Source organism: Urocitellus parryii, chromosome 10 (assembly GCF_045843805.1).
Source record: "Urocitellus parryii isolate mUroPar1 chromosome 10, mUroPar1.hap1, whole genome shotgun sequence".
Taxonomy (NCBI): domain Eukaryota; kingdom Metazoa; phylum Chordata; class Mammalia; order Rodentia; family Sciuridae; genus Urocitellus; species Urocitellus parryii.
This window is the reverse complement of record NC_135540.1, coordinates 83,100,848-83,120,688: the sequence shown is the minus strand read 5'-3', so window position 1 is coordinate 83,120,688 and position 19,841 is coordinate 83,100,848. Positions and strand designations below refer to the sequence as shown.

Sequence of the window (19,841 nt, the reverse complement as noted above, 5' to 3'; positions counted from 1 at the left end):
ATTAGAAAGCTATAAATTAGGCTACTCTCATAATTTATGCATATATTTGTTTTTCTCTATTGGTTCTGTTCTTTGCAGTCAGATACTTCTGGGGACTATGAAATCACACTCATAAAGATCTGTGGAGGAGATGACTGAGTCAAGAAGATAATCTCTGAAAGAAACCTGCTCCCAAGATGGACTTCTCCAATAGCTCTGCTTGCTTCTTTCTCATAGTATTTAAAAGTATAAACAAGTATAAAATAGCAACTTATTTGCCTCACAGAAATTTTTATAGCAACAATAACAACTTATTATTTTAAAGCATCTCATTTATAGTGTAATTTTTTTAAAGTAAATAAATGAACTCTATCGAGTGGTATTAGGGATCTGCTAATACTATCCAAACTATATGTCTGCTTAGGAAGTCAGAATCTTCATACAGATTTAAACCACTGCATATAAAGCAGGGTAATAAAAAATCACTGCCTTTGATAAATATATGTAATTTGTCTACTTCTTTTTTAAAGTCTACCAATATGTATGGTACCTAGGCTATTGACTAATGGTATTTTAAAACATATTTGTTATAAAATCTGTTGATGCTTTAGTTTATCTATTACTTTATTAATCACAGTCTTTAAAAAGCTAAAAATAAAGATGTATGTGACTCTGTCCTAACTTTTCAAGCTCTGGGAGTTTCAATGCCTAAGTTCTTTCAGACCACAGAATACATCTGCTGAACAATTCATCCTACCACTTCCAGTCCAAATGGCAAGCATGAATTGTGGTTGCATATGCTAAATGCTACTTTCCCAGAAATGGGTATTTACAATCAAGCCTCTTAGGTGTCTTTTCCCCCCAAGACAGCAAAACTGTACTTGAGAAAAAATATAACCTTCATGTTCTTTTTGAATGGGACGTAATAAGACATACCTTAGCTGATATGAAATACATGAAGTAAAAACTTGCAGTTGGGATTATCAGTCTAGAATAAAATGAGCATACTGCAGCAGCTATGTCTGAGTCCAGAGCTTTTGAGTCATAGGATGGTAAAGAGTACTTAAGCTAATGTCTTTGAAGTGCTTATCCCTGTGCCAAACCATATCTAAACTGTAGCAGGTGGGAAGGAAGAATATACAGGAGAAGAAAGCTAGACGCAGGGAACCCACTTAGCAAGTTAGTTCTATAATCAATACCTAAAATGTGACTTGAACTAAGATGATGGTAAGGGAGAATTAAAAAAAAACACTCAAATATTTAGGAGAAAAAAAAATGGAGTAAACATGGTAATTGAAGTCATCAGATATAAGTATGCCCCTACAATTTTGGCTTAAGTGATTTAGTAAATGTGTGTATCCCCAAGGAATAAAGTAATGCTTATACTCACTGACATTGTCGGAATTCAAGTGCTGTTAGCTGTCATTAATACGTCTAAGCACACCAAAATGATCATGCCAGCACTGCAAGCATTTCTGAGTAGACTTCAGCTCACCTACCACACACCAAGCCTGTGCTGAGTAAGTGTTAGATGCAAAAAAGACACTGAGACACATTTTCTTTTTCCAGGGAACTTTAAGTCTGTTTAGGAAGACCTGCAAGCCAATAAATGTAGCAAGCACAGTGTGTACTGAACACTCCCAGGGAAATGACATTGTGGGCAGGAAGCAGAAATTCAGCCTTTTGAAGGTTACAAACTCAACCAATAGAAAAGGAGGTAGGATCTCCACACAGATGAAAGCACTTGCAGTTATAGAGCTATGAACTTTCATGGTGTGTGTACAGCTTCACCAAAACCTTGGTGTGGTTGAGGCTTACAGTAGAGGTAAGGTGAATAAGCAAGGGTCAGATTATTAAGCAAGGAGGAGTCATGGGAGGAACATTCTAGGAGGATTGCAATTAGGGAAATGACGAGGCGTTGTCAAAATTTAATTGATTAGAGGACACATTAACCCATTTTACATTATTGTAACAAAATACCTAAGGCTAGATGATTTTATAAAGAGAAGAGGTTTATTGAGCTCATAGTTCTGAAGATTTATATGTCCACATCTGGTGATGGCCTCTTTTCCCAAGGAAGCTCAGGGCATCACATAGCAAGAGACAGGGAGCTTTCTCTTCTTCCTCACATAAAGCCGCAGTATTTAATTATAAGGGGCTCCACCCTGATGACCTCATCTAATCCTTGTCACCTCCTAAAGGTTCCACCTCTAAACACTTACTAAATTTCTGCTTTTCTTAATACCTCAGAACAGGAATTTCATTTCAACACATGGAGGTGAGCTGTAGCTCAGTGGTTGATGTATGTGCTTAGAATGCACAAAGCCCTGGGTTCGATCCCCAGCACCACACAAACACACACTAAAGTTCAACACATGAACCCTTGGGAACGTACTTAACCATATACAAACCATGGCAGGTTGGAATGAAGAAGGTATTGGAGAAGAAAACTAGAGGCAGGGAACCCACTTAGCAACCCACTTAACTAACTTAGCAAGTTAGTTCTATAATCAGTATTAGAAATGTCACCGAAGTAAGATGATGGTAAGGAAGAACAACAACAACAAAAATCCTCAATATTTCAGAGACAAAATTGAGCAAACACTGATCCAAAGTCATCAGGTATCAAGAATGTTCCTATAATTTTGTCTTAAGTAATATGGTAAATGCAAGGAATAAATCAATAAATATTCACTGAGTGCTTACTCTGTGTCAGGTACAATGTTCAACAGTGTAGTTGATTTTATTTTATTTAGGATTCTTGCTCCTTTGCCGCATCTGATCTCAAACTTCTAGCCTCAAAGATCCTCCTGCCTTGGTCTCCTGAGTAGCTGGTACTATAGGCATGCACCACCACACCTGACCAGTGTAGTCTATTTTAAATTGCTAAACCTCAAGCAACCTTACACTATAAGTACTAACTCACAGTACAGAAATGGAGCTTAGAGAAAGGAAATGGTTTTGCCTGCAGAAGAGTCAGGATCTAATCACAAGTAGCCTCACTCCTTTGTCCCAGCTCTGAACCCCTATTTGGCCTTAGGATTTTTCCATTCCAGGGTCACTGTTCTTTTCAATCCCAGAATGTGAGCTGCTTGACAGCAGGGATTTTTGTCTGTTTCGTCACTGCTTGTCCCTGGTGCTTGAAATAGTGCTCAGCACATAAAAGCCACATGAGAAATCTTTGTTGAATGAATGAAATTCTTTTTATTCTAAGCATTTGAACTATGCAAGTGAATTTGAGTGGCTTTTTAAACATGTCATTATACCTCACCTTCCTAGGTGGAGAGCCTTGGTGAAAATTTTATCCATGTACAAAGAACTCTTTCCAAGCTACCCATTACTAGCAAGAGAAATATTGTAAGCTGGCCAGGATATTGGAACTTTTTGGAGAAGCAAGTTTAAATGCATATGGGATTCCCTTTATGTAACATTAAGTCAAACTCCTAAAAGGGCATTGCAAAGTACTAACTTAACCTTGGCCACATTGTTCAGAGTTGTGGAGAAGAACTCTCTATCCCTGTAGATTTTGACATTAATTGTTCTCTTTTCTCCTGGGAAAAAATGTTTTGTACCAGTAGAGCTTCCCCACATTTCTTCCTTCCTTCCCCCCTGACCCATCCTGGCTCCCTCCCTCATTCGCCTCCTCTCTCTTCCCTCTGGCTGTCTACCCCTTATGCATTCTTGATAATAGGGTGCCCCATGATGGCCACAGAAGTAGCCTTTACCTCCATAGAAAGGGATGAGCCACTAAGCTGTTCTGAATGTCCATGTATACATTGATATCTCAAAATTCCATCATAGTAGGAGCCCAGTAAATACTCACGGTAATGATTTATAAGGCAAGGTAGAAGAACTTTCCTGCCAGTCAGACCAGAGTGTTTTAAGGAGCACAGGAAATACTGATAGGAATAACCTTGAAAAGTATCAGATGCTATTAAGATGTAATACACAATTACAGTATTGTATTAGAATATTTTAGCTTTTATTTTAAATTTGAATTGAGGCCTGGGCATGTTGGTACATGCCTGTAATCCCAGTGGCTCCAGAGACTGAGGCAAGAGGATTAAGAGTTCAAAGTCAGCCTCAGCAAAAGTGAGGCACTAAGCAACTCAGTGAGACCTTGTCTCCAAATAAAATACAAAATAGGGCTGGGGATGTGGCTTAGTGATCAAGTGCCCCTGAGTTCAATCTCCGGTACCCTCCAACCCCCCAAAAAGGGCTGAACATGTGACTCAGTTTTTAAGCACCCCTTGGTTCAATCCCTGGTACCCCCTCAAAAAAAATTGAATTGAGAACTTTCTATATATTCCAAATACTGTGCTAGATATCTTAGATTTCATATATCACTTACTGTAAACATGTTCTGAAACAAAGCATAGTTATGTGTCAATATATCCCCATTTTATGAATAAGGAAAATGAGAGTTGGAAACCTTAGATAACTAGTCCAACATTGCAAAGTAGGGAAGCCCAGGTTTAGGATTCGGTTCAGTTGAACTTTACACTTATCTGTGAATGAGTGAGAATGTGAAGGGAGTCTGATCATGTGAGAGAACAACAGAAAGAAAAACAACAGAGATAATCAGAGGAAACCCAAGAAGCTCTCCTCCTCCAACCCTTCTATTCATCTTTCCTGAAATACTCTGGACCAGCTGGAGCTGCGGAAAGCATATTTCTGATTATTCTGAGAGGATGAAGCTATTTAAAGACAGCTGTTAATGATCCTTTTGAAGAACTACTTTTTAAAATACTTAAACACCTGACTGAATAAGAGGGACAGTATATAGCACAGGAGAAGTTCCAAGGTTAAGTTCATGGGACTTGGGGTCAGGTTGCCCAGATCTGTTGACTTCAGACAAATTATCCTTTGAAGCCACATATTCCTCACCTTTAAAATGGGGACAGTAATAGTACCTATTTGAAGGTATGAATATATATATATATATATATATATATATATATATGAGAAAACATTTAAAAGGTTTGCAGCTCAGTTAATAACCTCAGTAAATGTTCTCCTAAGCCAAACATAGGACTCTAGGTGTATGCCACCTAGAGTCCCAGCTACTTATTTGTAAATTTTTAATTCTAAAATTTTTATTTTAATTATAAGACAAACTTGCAAGGTAGGTACTACTATTACTGAGGAGGCTGAGATGGGAGGGTCACTTGAACCCAGGAGTTTGAGACCAGCCTGGGATATATAGTGAGATCCTGTCTCATAAACAAAGAAAGAAAATAAATATTAGCCTATATGATATTATTATTATAGTGTATCATTCAAGGGCCATGTTTTTAGTGCCTCCAATTTCCACAAGGTGGCAGGTCAACTTCAAAGTGCACCCCATGGCTTTGTGTCCAAATGGCAAAGTCTACTTTACTTGCTTCAGAATAACTGGTCTAAATATCAACTGTTTGAATCATCTTCTTTAGGATATTTGTCACGATCCAGGCATCTAATTGTCACTGTAAACTCTTTCTTAATGGAACCTGCAGACCATTTAATTTAATCCTCTGGCTTCTCAGGATTCCCAGGACCATCTGCATTTGCATGAGGTATATGTTAACTGCCACAGATAACTGCATAAGTGAGTGCACTCAGATCAGCTTAATAACACTAAGTTTAGTCCCTGAAGACAATGAAGGAGAAAAATTATGACCTGGGAAGAATCCTGGGTTCTGTGATTGGCAAACTGCAGAAGATAAGAGATTTGTGCCTCTTATTGTAGAGTAATAGAATGTTTGGTCTATAAATCAGGAGTTGCAAAAAATGACAAATGAAGACACTAAATAGAAGATTCTCTAGCCTATTTGTGAGGGCAATTTGAAGAAAATGTTTAAATCATATAATTTATATTTTTATTCTGTGTGTACTCTCCTTTCTATATTTCCATAAAAAATTGTGTATCACATCAATAACCCCCAATTTGTGCATTGCTTTTTTTGGGTCAGATCAAAGTGTATTCAAATTCTGGCTTCCCTACTTATATACCAGTCTGTATAGCAATTAAGTACTTGACAGATACTTATCCTCCCTACAACTGGATTATTTATAATAACAGTATCTACCTCACAGAATTGTGAGGATTAAATGAGATGAAGCATATAAATAATTTAACTCAATAAAAATGGGTTACTAGTAATTGCACTTGCATAGACTTACCTAGTGAATAGCATATAATAAACGTTCAAATAAAAGAATAAATGATACTTATTTTAGGACTGCACAGCAATAATATCTCTAAGACTGGCCTTGGAAGGTCTCAGGGAATTTCTCAATGACATCAGTGTTACATTGTCAAATGTGTCCTTTGACAAAGGGAGTTAAATGAGTCTACCTTGGTGGTTGCAGGATTGGAAGGAAGACAAGTTCTCTGGGCTTATTTTCTGCCCATCCGTTGTTAATTGTGTGACATATGAGTAAGCAAGTTGTCTAACGTTCTGTGCCTTTTCCTCATTGGAAAAGCCAGGATGGCAAAAGCATTTATTGTTGAGGATGGTGTGAGATTTCCGTCAGTTAGTTTAGGTAAAACACTTAGCACAGCGCCTGCACCCTTTCAAGTGCTCAATAAATGTAAGCCATTGTTCTTTGACTCAGTTTGGAAGACTCACAATAGCTTATACTCATTCACTTGGGGGATTTTGGGATGTTGTAAAGTTCTCTTCTAGTTTGTAAGTAGGAAAGAAGACAAAGCGGACCTCTTGGTAATTTCCTGCCTATGAAACCTTGTTTTATGAAGCGTGGAAAGTACCCCAGATTTCTTTTCAACCCACCCCAGAAAACTGACAAGCTCAGATCTTTCCCACCCACTCTCTGTACATCTCCCATGGGACTGTGAGAACTGAGTAAATATTAGTTGCTTTGTGCTTAAGCCATTTTGTGGGTGCTGTATTTCTTCTAGTTAAAACAAACCAGAGGGTTTTTTTTCCTTTCTATAGATTTTACAAAGTCAAAATGAAAGAGAGAGGGTGAAGAGGAGGGTGACTGAGTAGGAGTAACATTGAATGGCTGCAGCAGCAAACTGTAAAAAGAAATCCCAACCCCCAAACCCAAGCCACCCAAAACAGTCCATTCAATCGTAGGTTTTAAAACACAACTGTGCATTAGAGAAAACTGGCTGTCAAGGCATGCATGTGTCCTCTTTTGGCACAAGTTCTATGAAACTGGAGTGGCAATTAAAAAAAAAAAATGGCCCAAGGTGACTTGCAGAGCCCTGACATTTCTCTGAAACAACAGATGTTATTTGCCAATTGATACAACATTCACCACTAGGCAAAGGAGAATTTTGAGAAAGGATATTGAGACAAAGTCAGCTCCTACTCAAAAGAGCATGCCACAGTGTGGAGGAGGGGGAGGAAGAGAACCAAAGTCTCAGGGAGAGGAAGTTGGCAAGAACAAGGGCGAATTTGCTCTCCCAGGAGGGAACTGCCCCAATCCAGAGCACAACTGGCCTACATTGATGCTCCTGGCCACATACCTCAGATGGAGCTCAGAGATTTCAGTGTGGAAATCTTTAACTTCTTGTTTTGCTCTGTGTTGTGTTGGAGAGCCAAGTCCTTAACAAAAAAAACTTGGGTCACACACTGCAAATTCTATTAAAATAGGTGTTATCTGATCATTTCATGCATCCTTCAGACATTTATTCCTTCAACATTTATTGCACGGTCACCATAGTCCAGGAACGGTGCCATGCGCTGGGATTACCAAGATGAGTATGGCTATCCATTTCCTAACCTCATGGAGTTGACCATCCAGGGAGTGAAGAAGGGGAGTAAAGAAAGATGCTTAGCTAGTTTGCAAGGGCAGTGTGGTGGTGATGGAGGAGGATGTGCTCAGGATCTGGCAGACAGGGTTGCCCCTACCTAGCAGCTGATGGATCTCAGACAGGATTTTCACATTGTTGCTTATAACTTGCAAAATAAGGGATAAGATATTTGAAGGAACTGCTGATTACTAGGTGCTCAATTCAAGCACAGTTGTTAAGTCTAGAGTCAACCTACTTTGTTCAAATTCCAGCTCTTAAGTTACTAGCTGTGTGATTGTGGACAAATTATTTGAACCCTTTATATATCACTGTCCTTATTTGTGAAATTTGAATTACAATAATTAAACAATCCACCTGTGAATACAAAGATTAAATGGATCAGTGTATGTAAGTACTCAGAATGGCCCAGTACTGCAGAAAAATGTGATGTCATTACAAGGCTATTAAAAATTCTATGGACTACTGTGTACCCTAAAGTTGACAAGGTGAGGGCTGAGAGAGACAGAGATAGACACACACATATAAAAGAGACACGATATTTTGTTAAATAGAAAAAAGTGAGTTGACCAAATAGTGAGAAACAAAGACCAGACCAACTGAAAAAAATGTACATGACGATGGTTACCTGTTTACTTCTGGGTCATAAATATGTAGCTGACCCATTTTCTTCTCTTTTCTAAGCTACATTTTCAACAACTTGTTGGCTTAAGGACTTGGTTTGGTGTGCTTGTATTTGTTTTTGTTTTTGCAGTACTGGGGATGGAACTCAGAGGTGCTCTACCACTGAGCTACATCCCCAGCTCTTTTTGTTTCAAATTTTGAGACAGGATCTCACAAAGTTGCCCAGGTAGCCTTAACTTTTGTGATTCTCCTGCCTTAGCCTCCTGAGTAGCTGGAATTACCATCTCACACCATTACACCCAGCCAAATTGGCTTAATAATTTTAAAATATTTTACTTGAGGGCTGGGGTTGTGGCTCAGTTCTAGAATGCTCACCTGGCACTTGTGAGGCACTGGGTTCGATCCTCAGCACCACATAAAAATAAATAAATTAAATTATTATGTCCACCTATAATCAAAAAAGTATTTAAAAAATATTTTACTTGAATTATAAGAAAGTTTTGTTATTAAAAGGTACCTGGAGGGGCTGGGAGTGTGGCTCAGCGTTAGAGTGCTCGCCTAGCAGGTGCAAGGCCCTGGGTTCGATCCTCAGCACCACATAAAAGTAAAATAAAGATATTGTGTCTAACTACAACTAAAAATTAAATATATTTTTTTTAAAAAAGGTACCTGGAGCTTAAATGAATGATTAATTAGATATGTCAGGGAACGAGTTACTGGGAATTGTAACCTTTGAGCTGGGTATTAAAGGAATTGATTGGCAGGAACTTTGAAGACATAAAGAAATGTGTATCATATATCATACATCAATGAGATGAGAATGAGCTCTCCCAAACTGTCTCCATCATCAATAATTATTTGGTTATATTGGGAAATCATGATTCAAATAGTACATGAGTTAAGTGCACTGTTAATCTTCAGTGAAAGGGACTTACTTGGGCACTGAATATCACACAGAGTCCGTCCTTAATTGTCACTGGTTCTGACCTCCCTGTCTGTCTCTCTCTCTCTCTCTCTCTCTCTGCTTTTTCTCTCCAACTTCGACTTCAGATATCTCTTAATGGAGTCCTATCTGTTGAAGTCAGCTAGAAGCCAATTTGTCTTCATTGTTCTGGAGCTAAGGAATAGATGCTGATTCAATGGCCTATTGTCCAGACACTGGAGCCATACAGACCACCCTTTCAAGGATTAGAGCCAGGCTCAGGTCCATCTTGTGAACACTCAAAGCTGATTCCTTCCTAGGAAGTGGGTGGTCCAGATCAACCATCATCTGGTAACAGTCTTATTTTTCTGGTTCACGTGCCTCACCCCAAACCTCAGGACTCCAACGAAGCAACAGAGTATGCTCTCTCTCTATGTAACCAAAAGGTGAGACCAACAAGCCTAGAGTCCCTAATAATTATTTCAGATCCTCTGTGTAACCAGCCTACACTTTAGCCTGACATCACTGGAGTCTAAATTACAGAGCAATGACTGGAGTATGTCCACAATTTATCCAGACATATTTCTGGAAAGAAGATTTGGTGACAGGGAGAAAAGCACTTCCTTCCTCTCTTCCTCAGCCCCTCTGCTTTAATTCCTGGCGAATTTCAGCAACATTGACAAAACAAAGAAAAGTTTTTTCACTGTTTAGTCTACTTCTAATTAGTTCATTGTGGAGACCTTCCCTGGCCACCAGGCAACAATCAGCCTTTCTTGATTTTCTCCTCATTCTTTCTTTTGGGCGCTGGGTATAGAGTTTGGTGGGACCAGGTGCTGCCTTAAAGTTCTTGGGAGGTCCAGAATTTCCCAGAATTCAGAATCCACATAGAGCAAACTCCCATAGGGAAACTCTACAGCTCTTTCTGATTATGTCTCTAGGGACACCCTAGTTGTCCTGTTCCTTGGGCTGCTCTTGGCTTCTTCAATGTGACAGTCCTGTTATTCTTCAAGAAAAACAATATCCTTGAACTTCCCCTTCCTAGATATAAAGAAAAGAATCCAGGCTCTGGAGTTCTGGGTTCAAATACCACTGGCTGTCTGTGTAACTTGGGATAAATACTTGGCCTTCTTGATTCACCACTTCCTCCTATTTCTGAAATGAGTATAAAAATTTATCTAATTCTTAATGCCAGGAATATTCAGGTGCCAGGAAGGAGGGTGTGCTTAGATGCATTTTAGAAGCTATAAAGAAGTAAATAAGATAACAAAAGTAAAGCACCTCGCCAGGCACAGTGGCACATACCTGTAATTCTAGATGCTTGAGAGGCTGAGGCAGCAGATTCCAAACTCAAAACCAGCCTAGGTAATTTGGTGAGACCCTATCTCAAAAATAAAAGGATGGGGATGTAGCATAGTGGTAGAGTGCCCCATGTGCCCTTAGTGGTAGAGTGCTCCCAGTACCGTGCAAAAGAAGGAAAGAAAAAAAAAACGTAAGCCCCTAACTCAATACCTGAAACATAGTAATCATTGGTTATTATTTACATCTTTCCGCAAGTCCCCATTCTCTTTCTCTATATTAAGTAAATGCATAAGATTAAGTACATGCATAAGGATTTTGCTCCCAAAGGATTTATTATTAATAATTAATGGAAAGCAAAGAAAGGATTATAAATTCTGTATAATCACCATGTGAAACTCCTACAACATAACAAGCTATGCCACATCCTTGACTCCCCTGCAGAGAAAAAATTCAGTCTCCCCTTGGGCTTAGGCTTTATGACTTTTCAGTGTCTTCTCAGCAAACAGAACTGAAGGCACTGACTTGTATCCTTTGGGGTATCTTCTTGATTCAAGAACCAAAGGTGCTTTTTTTTTTTTTCTTGTACCAGGGCTTGAACCCAAGGGCACTCTACCAATGAGCTATATCCACAGCCTTTTCTATTTTGTATTTTCAGGCAGGGTCATGCTAAGTTGCTCACTAAGTTGCTAAGCCTTGCCTCTATCTAATTGTGATCCTCCTGACTCAGCCTCCTGAGTTGCGGGATCAAGGCACATTTTCTTAACACTCACTATGAGTAGTCTATATATGTTATCTCATTTTAATCTTACCACCCCATTAGACAGATAACGTTATCCCATTTTCTAGTTAAGAAACTGAGGTTCAGAAAAGTTAAAACCACTCTGAATCCAACTAACTAGTTCTGGAGCCACAATACAACCCAAAAGTTCTCAAGTTCTCTCTCTCTCTCTCTCTCTCTCTCTCTCTCTCTCTCTCTCTCTCTACCAGGGATTGAACCCAGGGGTTCTTAACTGCTGAGCCACATCCTCAGGAATTTTTTTTATTTTAAAATTTGAGACAGGGACTAGCTAAATTGGTTAAGAACTTGCTAAGTTGCTGAGGCCGGCTTTGAACTTGTAATCCTCCTGCCTCAGCCTCCTGAGCCACTGGGATTACAGGCATGAACCATTGCACCAGGTCTCTTTCTTTCTTTCTTTCTTTTTTTTTTTTTTTGCCTTTTTCTGATTGGTACATTGTGATCATACATGATAGTAGAATTCATTGTCACATGTATCTAGCATGATTTGCTCAATTTCATTTTCTAGTACCTTCCCTTCTCCCTTTTCCTGATCCCCTTCCTCAACTCTACTGATCATCCTTCTATTTTATTTATTTTTTTATTTAAAAAACAATTTTTTAAATTTTAGTTGGACACAATACCTTTATTTTATTTATTTATTTTACATGGTGCTGAGGATCAAACCCAGGGCCTCGCACATGCTAGGCAAGCGCTCTACTGCTGAGCCACAACCCCAGCCCCATCCTTCTATTTTAATGAAGTTCCTTTTTAAATGTGTATTTTTTCTCTCTAGCTTCCACATATGAGAGAGAATATACAGCCCTTGACTTTTTGAGTTTAATTTATTTTGCTTAACATGATGCTTTTCAGTTCTATACATTTTCCTGCAAAAGACATAATTTCATTCTTCTTTATAGCTGGGTAAATCTCCATTGTGTGTGTGTGTGTGTGTGTGTGTGTGTGTGTGTGTGAGTGTGTGTGTGTGTGTATCACATTTTCTTTACCCAATATTCTGTTGATGGACACCCAGGCTGGTTCATAACTTGGTTACTGTGACTTTCAAGCTATAAACAGGGGAATGCAAGTATCAGTATAGTACGCTGACTTTAATTATTCAGGATAAATACTGATGGAGTAGTATAGATGGGTCATATGGCAGTTCTATTCCTCGTTTTAAAAGAATCTCCATACTAATTGAAGCCAAGATTTCTAAAACTCCAAAATCTATAAACATTGAGAAACACTTTTGAGTGTTTAGTCCAACTCAAAAATTTGAGTAATGATATCCATATTCATTCACCACATCATATTAATTGAAGACACACTGTGTGCTAAGCATTATTCTAAAAGCTGTATTTACATGAGCAAAAATTCAAATCTGTTTTCATGGAACTGACAGACTGTGTACAGACAAATGTGATAAATTATATAAAATGCTTGGGATTTGGCAGTTATTATTTTCTTAAATCTTCCTAGTGATCCTGTATTGAGTGTGCTCTTTTTATAACAATATTATCAAAAATAAGTCTAGGCAGATTCAGACTGAGAAAAAAAAATGAACACTAGGTTTATCTTAATTGCAAAAATTAAATGACCACAATTAGTAGATGGTTCCATATAATTAAAGCCAATTTGAGATTGTGGTATTAGTCAACCTTTCATCACTGTGACAAAATACCAGAGGAAAAACAACTTAAAGAAGGAAAGATTTTATTTTGGCTCATGGTTTCAGAGGTTTTAGTCCATGGTTGGCTGGTTCCATTATTTCTGGGCTTGTGGTGAAGCATCATGGAAGAAGGGTTTGGTAGAGTAAAGCCACTCACTTTATGGTAGTGCAGAAGCAGAGGGAAGGATTGGAGGGGTGTGCCAGAGATACCATATATCCTTCAAGGACATGCTGCCAATGGCCTACCTTCTCCAACTAGACCCCACCTCTTGCAATTCCCACCACTTCCCAACAATGACATCAAATTATGAACCCATCAATGAATTAATCCACTGATGAGGTTAGATCTTTATTATTCAATCACTTCCCCAAAACCCATCTCTAAAAATTGCTGCACTGGGGACCAAGACTGCAATATAAGAGATTTGGGGGACATTCCAGATCCAAACCATAACATTATATATATATATATATATATATATATATATATATATATATATATATATATATATATATCATATTAAAAAAGTAATTCATATCTTACATCAGTGTATATTTTATTCTTAGCACCTGTCCCAGTATTTACTACACATTAGGTGATTGGTATATAGTTGTTCAATAAAATTGAGTATAAATTACTGTCCATTCCAGTCATTACTTATTCTGAAAATTGCATTTTAGCACATCTTTGTTCTTAGAAATTACTTAAGGGCCTCTGATGAGAACAGTAAAATTCCAGCCTAGTAAACTTTAGAAAGCAGTGTCAAAAGAAATGCAGTCAGGGAACAGTGGTATAACTAGTCTTAGATGAGGAGTTTCTCTCTTTCCAAGATAACTCCCTTCTACTCTGTTATTAGACATTGCTAACAACAGGTATCCCAAGTCTCTGCCCTTGGATTTCTGCTGTTTTCTGATTTTTTAAGTCTAAAAAATCACAGTCAATAAATAAATAAGTAAAATCATAGTCACAAAACTTACTAGCTGAGTAATTTTTGTGAAGTTTCTTCATTGAATATCGTAGTTTCTTCTTATGGAAAATTGAGACAATGCCAATATCCATGGTAAACAGAATTAAATAAAAATGATATTTTCAAGAGTACCCAGCACACTGAATAAGAGGATTAGAATCTGGAAATAGGAATAGTTACATTCTATAGCATAGCTAGGTGTGTAGGAAGTGTAGAATGTTATTAGTGCCCTACCCATGTTCCTTTGCCACTCAGCATTCTGTATATGCTGACTGCTTCTTACTGCTAGTCCCTGTGACTCTGCTGTGGCCTTTATCTGGCTGTAGGATCTGCATTGGTGCAGATCCTTCCTAAGATAGAGTGGAAATGTCAGGGAGTTGATGCCCCTGAGGCAGCCTGCAATCAAGAAGGATGGGAGGCCACCGGTACCTGTAGGCTCCTGTCTTTCAAGTGGGACAACTTTGAGACAGGATCTACACTGCCTCCCAGAGACCCCCAGGAAGACTGAGTCCCAGCTGTCTGGTGCTCATGCGCAGCCCATATTGGCTTCCTTATCCTCTGTCTCACTTCTGCACCTGCTTCCCAGAGCTTCCTGGGATCCCTGGATCCTTTTCTCAGCATCTGCTTCTGTGGAGACACACAGGAAGGATGAGTTTCAGCAGTCATTTCAAAGTAGAAGGTGTAACTGGAGGAGTTGAGGGAAGAAAATGATGGTTTATGAGGGCAGAAATAATTTAGAAAGGTAAACCCTCTGAGTTGGTGTGCTGGGGAGTCACTAATAGATGTAGGAGATACATGGAGAGGTAGGAGCCATGATGTAGCTAAAGGTATGTAACACTGAGTAGGAAATGATCTGTATATTCAGAGTTCTGCCTTTTCCTCCAAAAATCACAAAGTAACTTGGAAAGGAGAAAAGGAAATGAATAAGAGAGGAAGATGCAGAATAGGAGCAATAAAAAGAAAAGGAGAGAGGCTGGGGTGTGGCCTAGAGGTGCAATGCTTGCCTACCACGGGCAAGGCCCTGCCTATAATCCCAAGCAACACACAAATAAATAAGTCTTTTAAAAGTAAAAATAGAAGAGGAAGAGAGGATCCCATCCAATTATTATCTAAAATGTTACTCCCTCCCTGTGACAGTACGTTTATTTCCATATGTTCTTTGAAAGTCAAGTCTAGGATGTGGAGGCACAAAGAGTCTGTGATCCTAGCAAACAAGACAGGAGGCAGCGAAGGTGAACAGAATCAGTGAACAAAGTGGGAAGTGGGAGAGATGGCAGGGAAGCTGGACATGGGTTCACTGGTGAGATGAAGGAGATGTGTCTGCACAGGGGATGGTGTCTCATAAACAGATGAGCCTGAGAGTTCACGGGGTCCAGGAACTTGAAAAGTTAATGTGGAGATTGTAGTCCATAAATTTAATGGCAATGGGAAGGAAAGAGGTGAAGGGATGACTGTCAGCTGCTGCAGGAGCATTAGAAAGTGGAATGGAGTCACAGCGCTGAGCTTGGCACAGACTTCAGAAGGAAGAAGATGAGAGCAGGGGAGGGTAGCAAGAGGAAGCACGCTGCTGAAGGAAGGAAGCTGGCCGCCCCCGCTGACCCTCTGACTGGAGGCACTGCAAGGAGCAGCCTCATGCTGAAGACAAGTGGGAGAACTACGCCTTCCCAGGAAAGCTCTGAAATGAGCAAGGAGGCACAAGTGAAGAGTGGGTTTAGGTGAATAGGGACCGGATGGTTAATTTTGCCTATCAACTTGGCTAGATCACAGTATCCACATAGTTGCTCAAACACTATTCTAGATATTTCTGTGAAAGCATTTTTAGATGAGATTAACATTTAAATCAGGAGACTCTGAGTAAAGCAAATTATCTCCCATCATGTGGGTGGGCTTCATCTGATCAACTGAAGGCCTGAACAGTTAGACTCTCTACCAACGAAGAGGAAGGGATGATGCCCGAAGATGGATTTTGGATTTGAACAGCAACTTTGACTCTTCTTTAGGTCACCAGTCAATTTCTAAAATAAGCTCTCTTCCTACCCCCAACCCCCACCAACTCTCTCTCTCTCTGACTGCTTCTTGAAAACCCAGACCAACATAGGGACTTTATTCACAGTGTAGTGGGAACTCCAGAGATTAAAATTAAAGGCAAAATAATAATAATAATAATAAAGTAAAAGAAGGAGAAAGAACAGTGTCCAGGCAAGACTGACTGAATAAGGAACAGATTTTAAAGATTCACGAGGATAATGGCATAAATTTTTGTTCCAACAATTAGATTTAATTGCAGGAAACAGAAATCATTTTAATTATTTTAATGCTTTGGATTTGACTTAGGGAATCATGCACTTACAAAACCTTAGGAAAAACTGGGTTCCCAGAAATGATTCCTCGAGTAGCACTTCCATGTAGCTGTTCCCATGTCGCAGCCAAGAAGACAGGCACTTGGAGGCTGCCACCAGACACGCAGACTTCAAAAACACATTGCTTGAGCTATAATCCAGGCCTGATTTAACCATTAGATCTGGGAGGCACAGTATCTAGGGCCTACATACAGTACTTTTAGCGACCCACAAAAACATATTAATTTCCTCTAAAATCAGAAGAAAAAAATGAACTTTTAGATTGAGTGAATTGTTTTGCTGTATTATAATAATGTGTGTGGTTCCAAACACAGTGTAGACTTGATTTATTATTTATAGGAAAGGGCCCATTAAAACTGAGTGTTGGGGGCCAGTGAATGTCATAATGCTGCCCCCAAAGCTGCTACTGCTGCCACCTTAGTAACTGTTCTTTGACACTCATGGAACTCATAATGGGACAGTGGACTAGACTGCATAAAAAGTACAATGGGCAACACAGTCGGCAAAAAAGACAGAAAGGTGTCATCGGCCTCACTTTGCTTTCCTAACTCATGAGACTGCATCTCATTTGTGGAAATGGAATTCCTAGCCAAAGCCCTAACACAGGGAGTATAGATCAAGTAGGTTTAAGTTTCTAGTCTCAGAGGGCAGAGCAAGATGGAAGCTAAGAACCTCCAGTGATGGTCTCTCTACAGACACACCAGGCACAAAAACTAGCATAGGGCTTTGCCTTGGAGCCTAGTACCAATAGCTACACACACACCAAACCATCTTCACAAAAGGTGAGAAAATAAGGCAAGGGACCATCGTGCTCACTTTTAGTCTAGAAAAATTAATAGTGGACTCGAAGGTAGGAAGGAAGGAGTTGCTGTATTATTACCTCTTCCCCAATGCCAAGCAGCTAGGCAGGTTGGAGGGTAGAGGGGGAGAAGGAATAAAGTCCAGGCATTAGACTTAAAACACAGTACCAGGCCCACCATGGTGAAACCCAGCACTGGGCAAAGTCCCACGACCTCTACTGCCAGCCACTTCTAACTGACTGAGCTGTTGGAACTGGTTCCTTCCCTCAGGTGACAGAGCAGGGAGTCAGGCATAAAAAACTAGCACAGGGTTTTGCCTTGGAGCCTAGTACCAGACCTGCATGGTGAGACCCAGCAACCATTCATCTGAAGGTCTTGTGCATAGGTCAAAGCTCATAGGTTGAATATCTATCCCGGCCCTGGCATCAGGCAGAGAGATCCAAGGGCCAAATAGGTCACTTCAACTTTCATCCTGTATGAGTTCCAGTCTTGGAGTGGGCTTGGAGCATACCCACACTTCTCCAAAGAGTGCAAGCCCTTGATGACTCAAGAGTAATCCAGCTAAACATCAGCCTTGGTGGCCACAGGACTGTCTCCTCACATGATCCCTCAACCTCAGGCAGCATGGCTATCACCAGGCCAGTGCTCACAGGTGTGTGTGTGTGGGGGGCATTAGAACTTCCCTGGCACCAGGCATATGCCTGTGCCCCAAAGGGACAGAATTGTATTTTGGCCTGCATCACTATTATCTGTGGTGTGAGCCCAGTGCACCCCTGAGACTACAGGTCTTTGTAGCTGAGACTCAGGTGCAACCCAGTTTATCACTGGCATAGGTGGCTAACAAACTACCTTCACTGACACTACCCCAACCTTAGGCATAGCGTGGTGCAAGACCCCATTCATTCACTGTGGGTAGGACAGGGCAGTAAGAATAAGATTTTTCCCTGGAACTAATTGCGAAGCTTGTGAAACCTACTCAACACTGTGCAGATCCTAACAGTTCCGATCTCCAGACCTATCTGAAGAAAAGCCACTGGAGCAGCTCCAGTGCCAGTGGTAGATGCACAGCCCCTCCTCTCCCCAATCTGTTGGATTCCTAGTCCAGCTGACAACATCTGTGGGTGATTGCAGTGGTCTTGGGCCACGAGTCTATTCCAGCAATAGGCAGCCCATAGCAGTGTGGGTCTTGGTCCAACTTCAGTATTATGCTGGTCTTGGTGAGTTGTGGGCTCAGTTTGTGACATAGCTTGGTGGCATTGGTGTCCATTGGTGTGACATAGAAGCCTGGAGCTAATTCATCTTTAATGATTCTACCCAGAGCCAGGCAGAAACCTGTAGTGCCTGGCCACAGACCAGTAACTGAGGATGAAGCATCTGGGCTTGCCCTGGCCCCGGGGAAAGGCTCATGGGGACAGACCTACTCTTTCTGGTACTCTCCTGTCTTTTTATGGATAATACCCAAGTGTATTTGGAACAAACCTGGGACTGAATAGTGACACACCAAAAGCAATTCCTGGCATTTCTGGAGGTGGGTGTCATCCAGTGCTGAAATGGTGGAAGTGACTATAAGTACAGAGAAAATAAGCAGCCTGCCTAGAATTTCTGGAAAGACAGGCACAAATAGAACCAGATTAGGAAAATTGGAATAAACACATGATCCTTTAATGTGCAACTGATGCTGCATGTCAACAAGCATCAAAAGATTTCAAGGACCATGACCTCAGCTGATATTCAAAATAAAGTCAACTGATCAGGTAGTCATCAGCATGGAAGGTCACTCAGAAAGAGAATTTAAAACAGCTGTTTCAAGGAAACCAAAGAAGCTTGAAGAAATGTAGAGAAACTTTTCAATACTCTAACAGAGAAACTTGACAAAGATATGGAAGCAATTAAAAAATGAATCAAACTATTGAGCTGAAAAATATACTAAGCAAAATTAAATACATGATAGAAGGCATCAATAGCAGGATAGACCAAGCAGAAGAAAGAATTAGTTCAAAGACAAGCTATCTGAAAATAATAGTTGGAGAAGAAAAAAGAATAGGGAGGAATGAAAAAAGGTTATGGAAACTTTGGGACAGTATTAAAAGAGAAAATATTCAGGTTATCAGGGTTTAAAGAATTAAGAATATCAAAGGGGTATAAAACTTATTTTTTTAAAAAAAAATACCCTAAGCCTGGAGAAGGATACAAATATCCAAATATGGGAAGGCTAATATCACCAAATTTAACTCAACCAAGTTTGTCCCAAGGTATCTTATAAATCAAGCATTCAAAGGTGAAAGAGAAAGAGGAAGTTCTCAAGATTGCAAGAGAAAATTAAAAAAAAAAATAACACATAGGAGTGTCTCAATTTGCCTGACAACAGATTCATCAATATAAACCTTATGGGCCAGGAGAGAGTGGCATGAGATTCTTAAATACTGAAAGAAAAAAAATCAACTAAAAATACCATACCCCACAAAGATATGAAGATAGAATCTAATTTTTTAACTATTGCATCCTTAGTACCTGTGGTAGTGTCTGGTGCTCATTTTTAAGTGATCCAATGTATCTATGAACAAATGAATGATAAATATTAATACCTCTTTCTTCAGTTCAATTCATTTTGTCTGCTGTGTTCACCTTAATAGTTCTTTGAGATAGAAGTTTTGTGTTTAGATCAAGTCAATTAGGTCATGAG

The 19,841-nt window shown here is 39.7% G+C and overlaps 1 protein-coding gene across 1 annotated transcript in view; it reads left to right on the top strand.

Annotated features, from left to right (window-relative positions):
* Anxa3 (annexin A3) overlaps positions 1 to 964 on the top strand; it is a 56,633-nt gene extending 55,669 nt beyond the window's left edge. The window contains exon 13 of the mRNA XM_026403140.2: positions 79 to 964. Coding sequence (XP_026258925.1) covers positions 79 to 138 — 60 coding nt within the window. The 3' untranslated portion in view covers positions 139 to 964. The remainder of the gene's footprint in view (positions 1 to 78) is intronic.
* Positions 965 to 19,841: the final 18,877 nt, after the last annotated feature.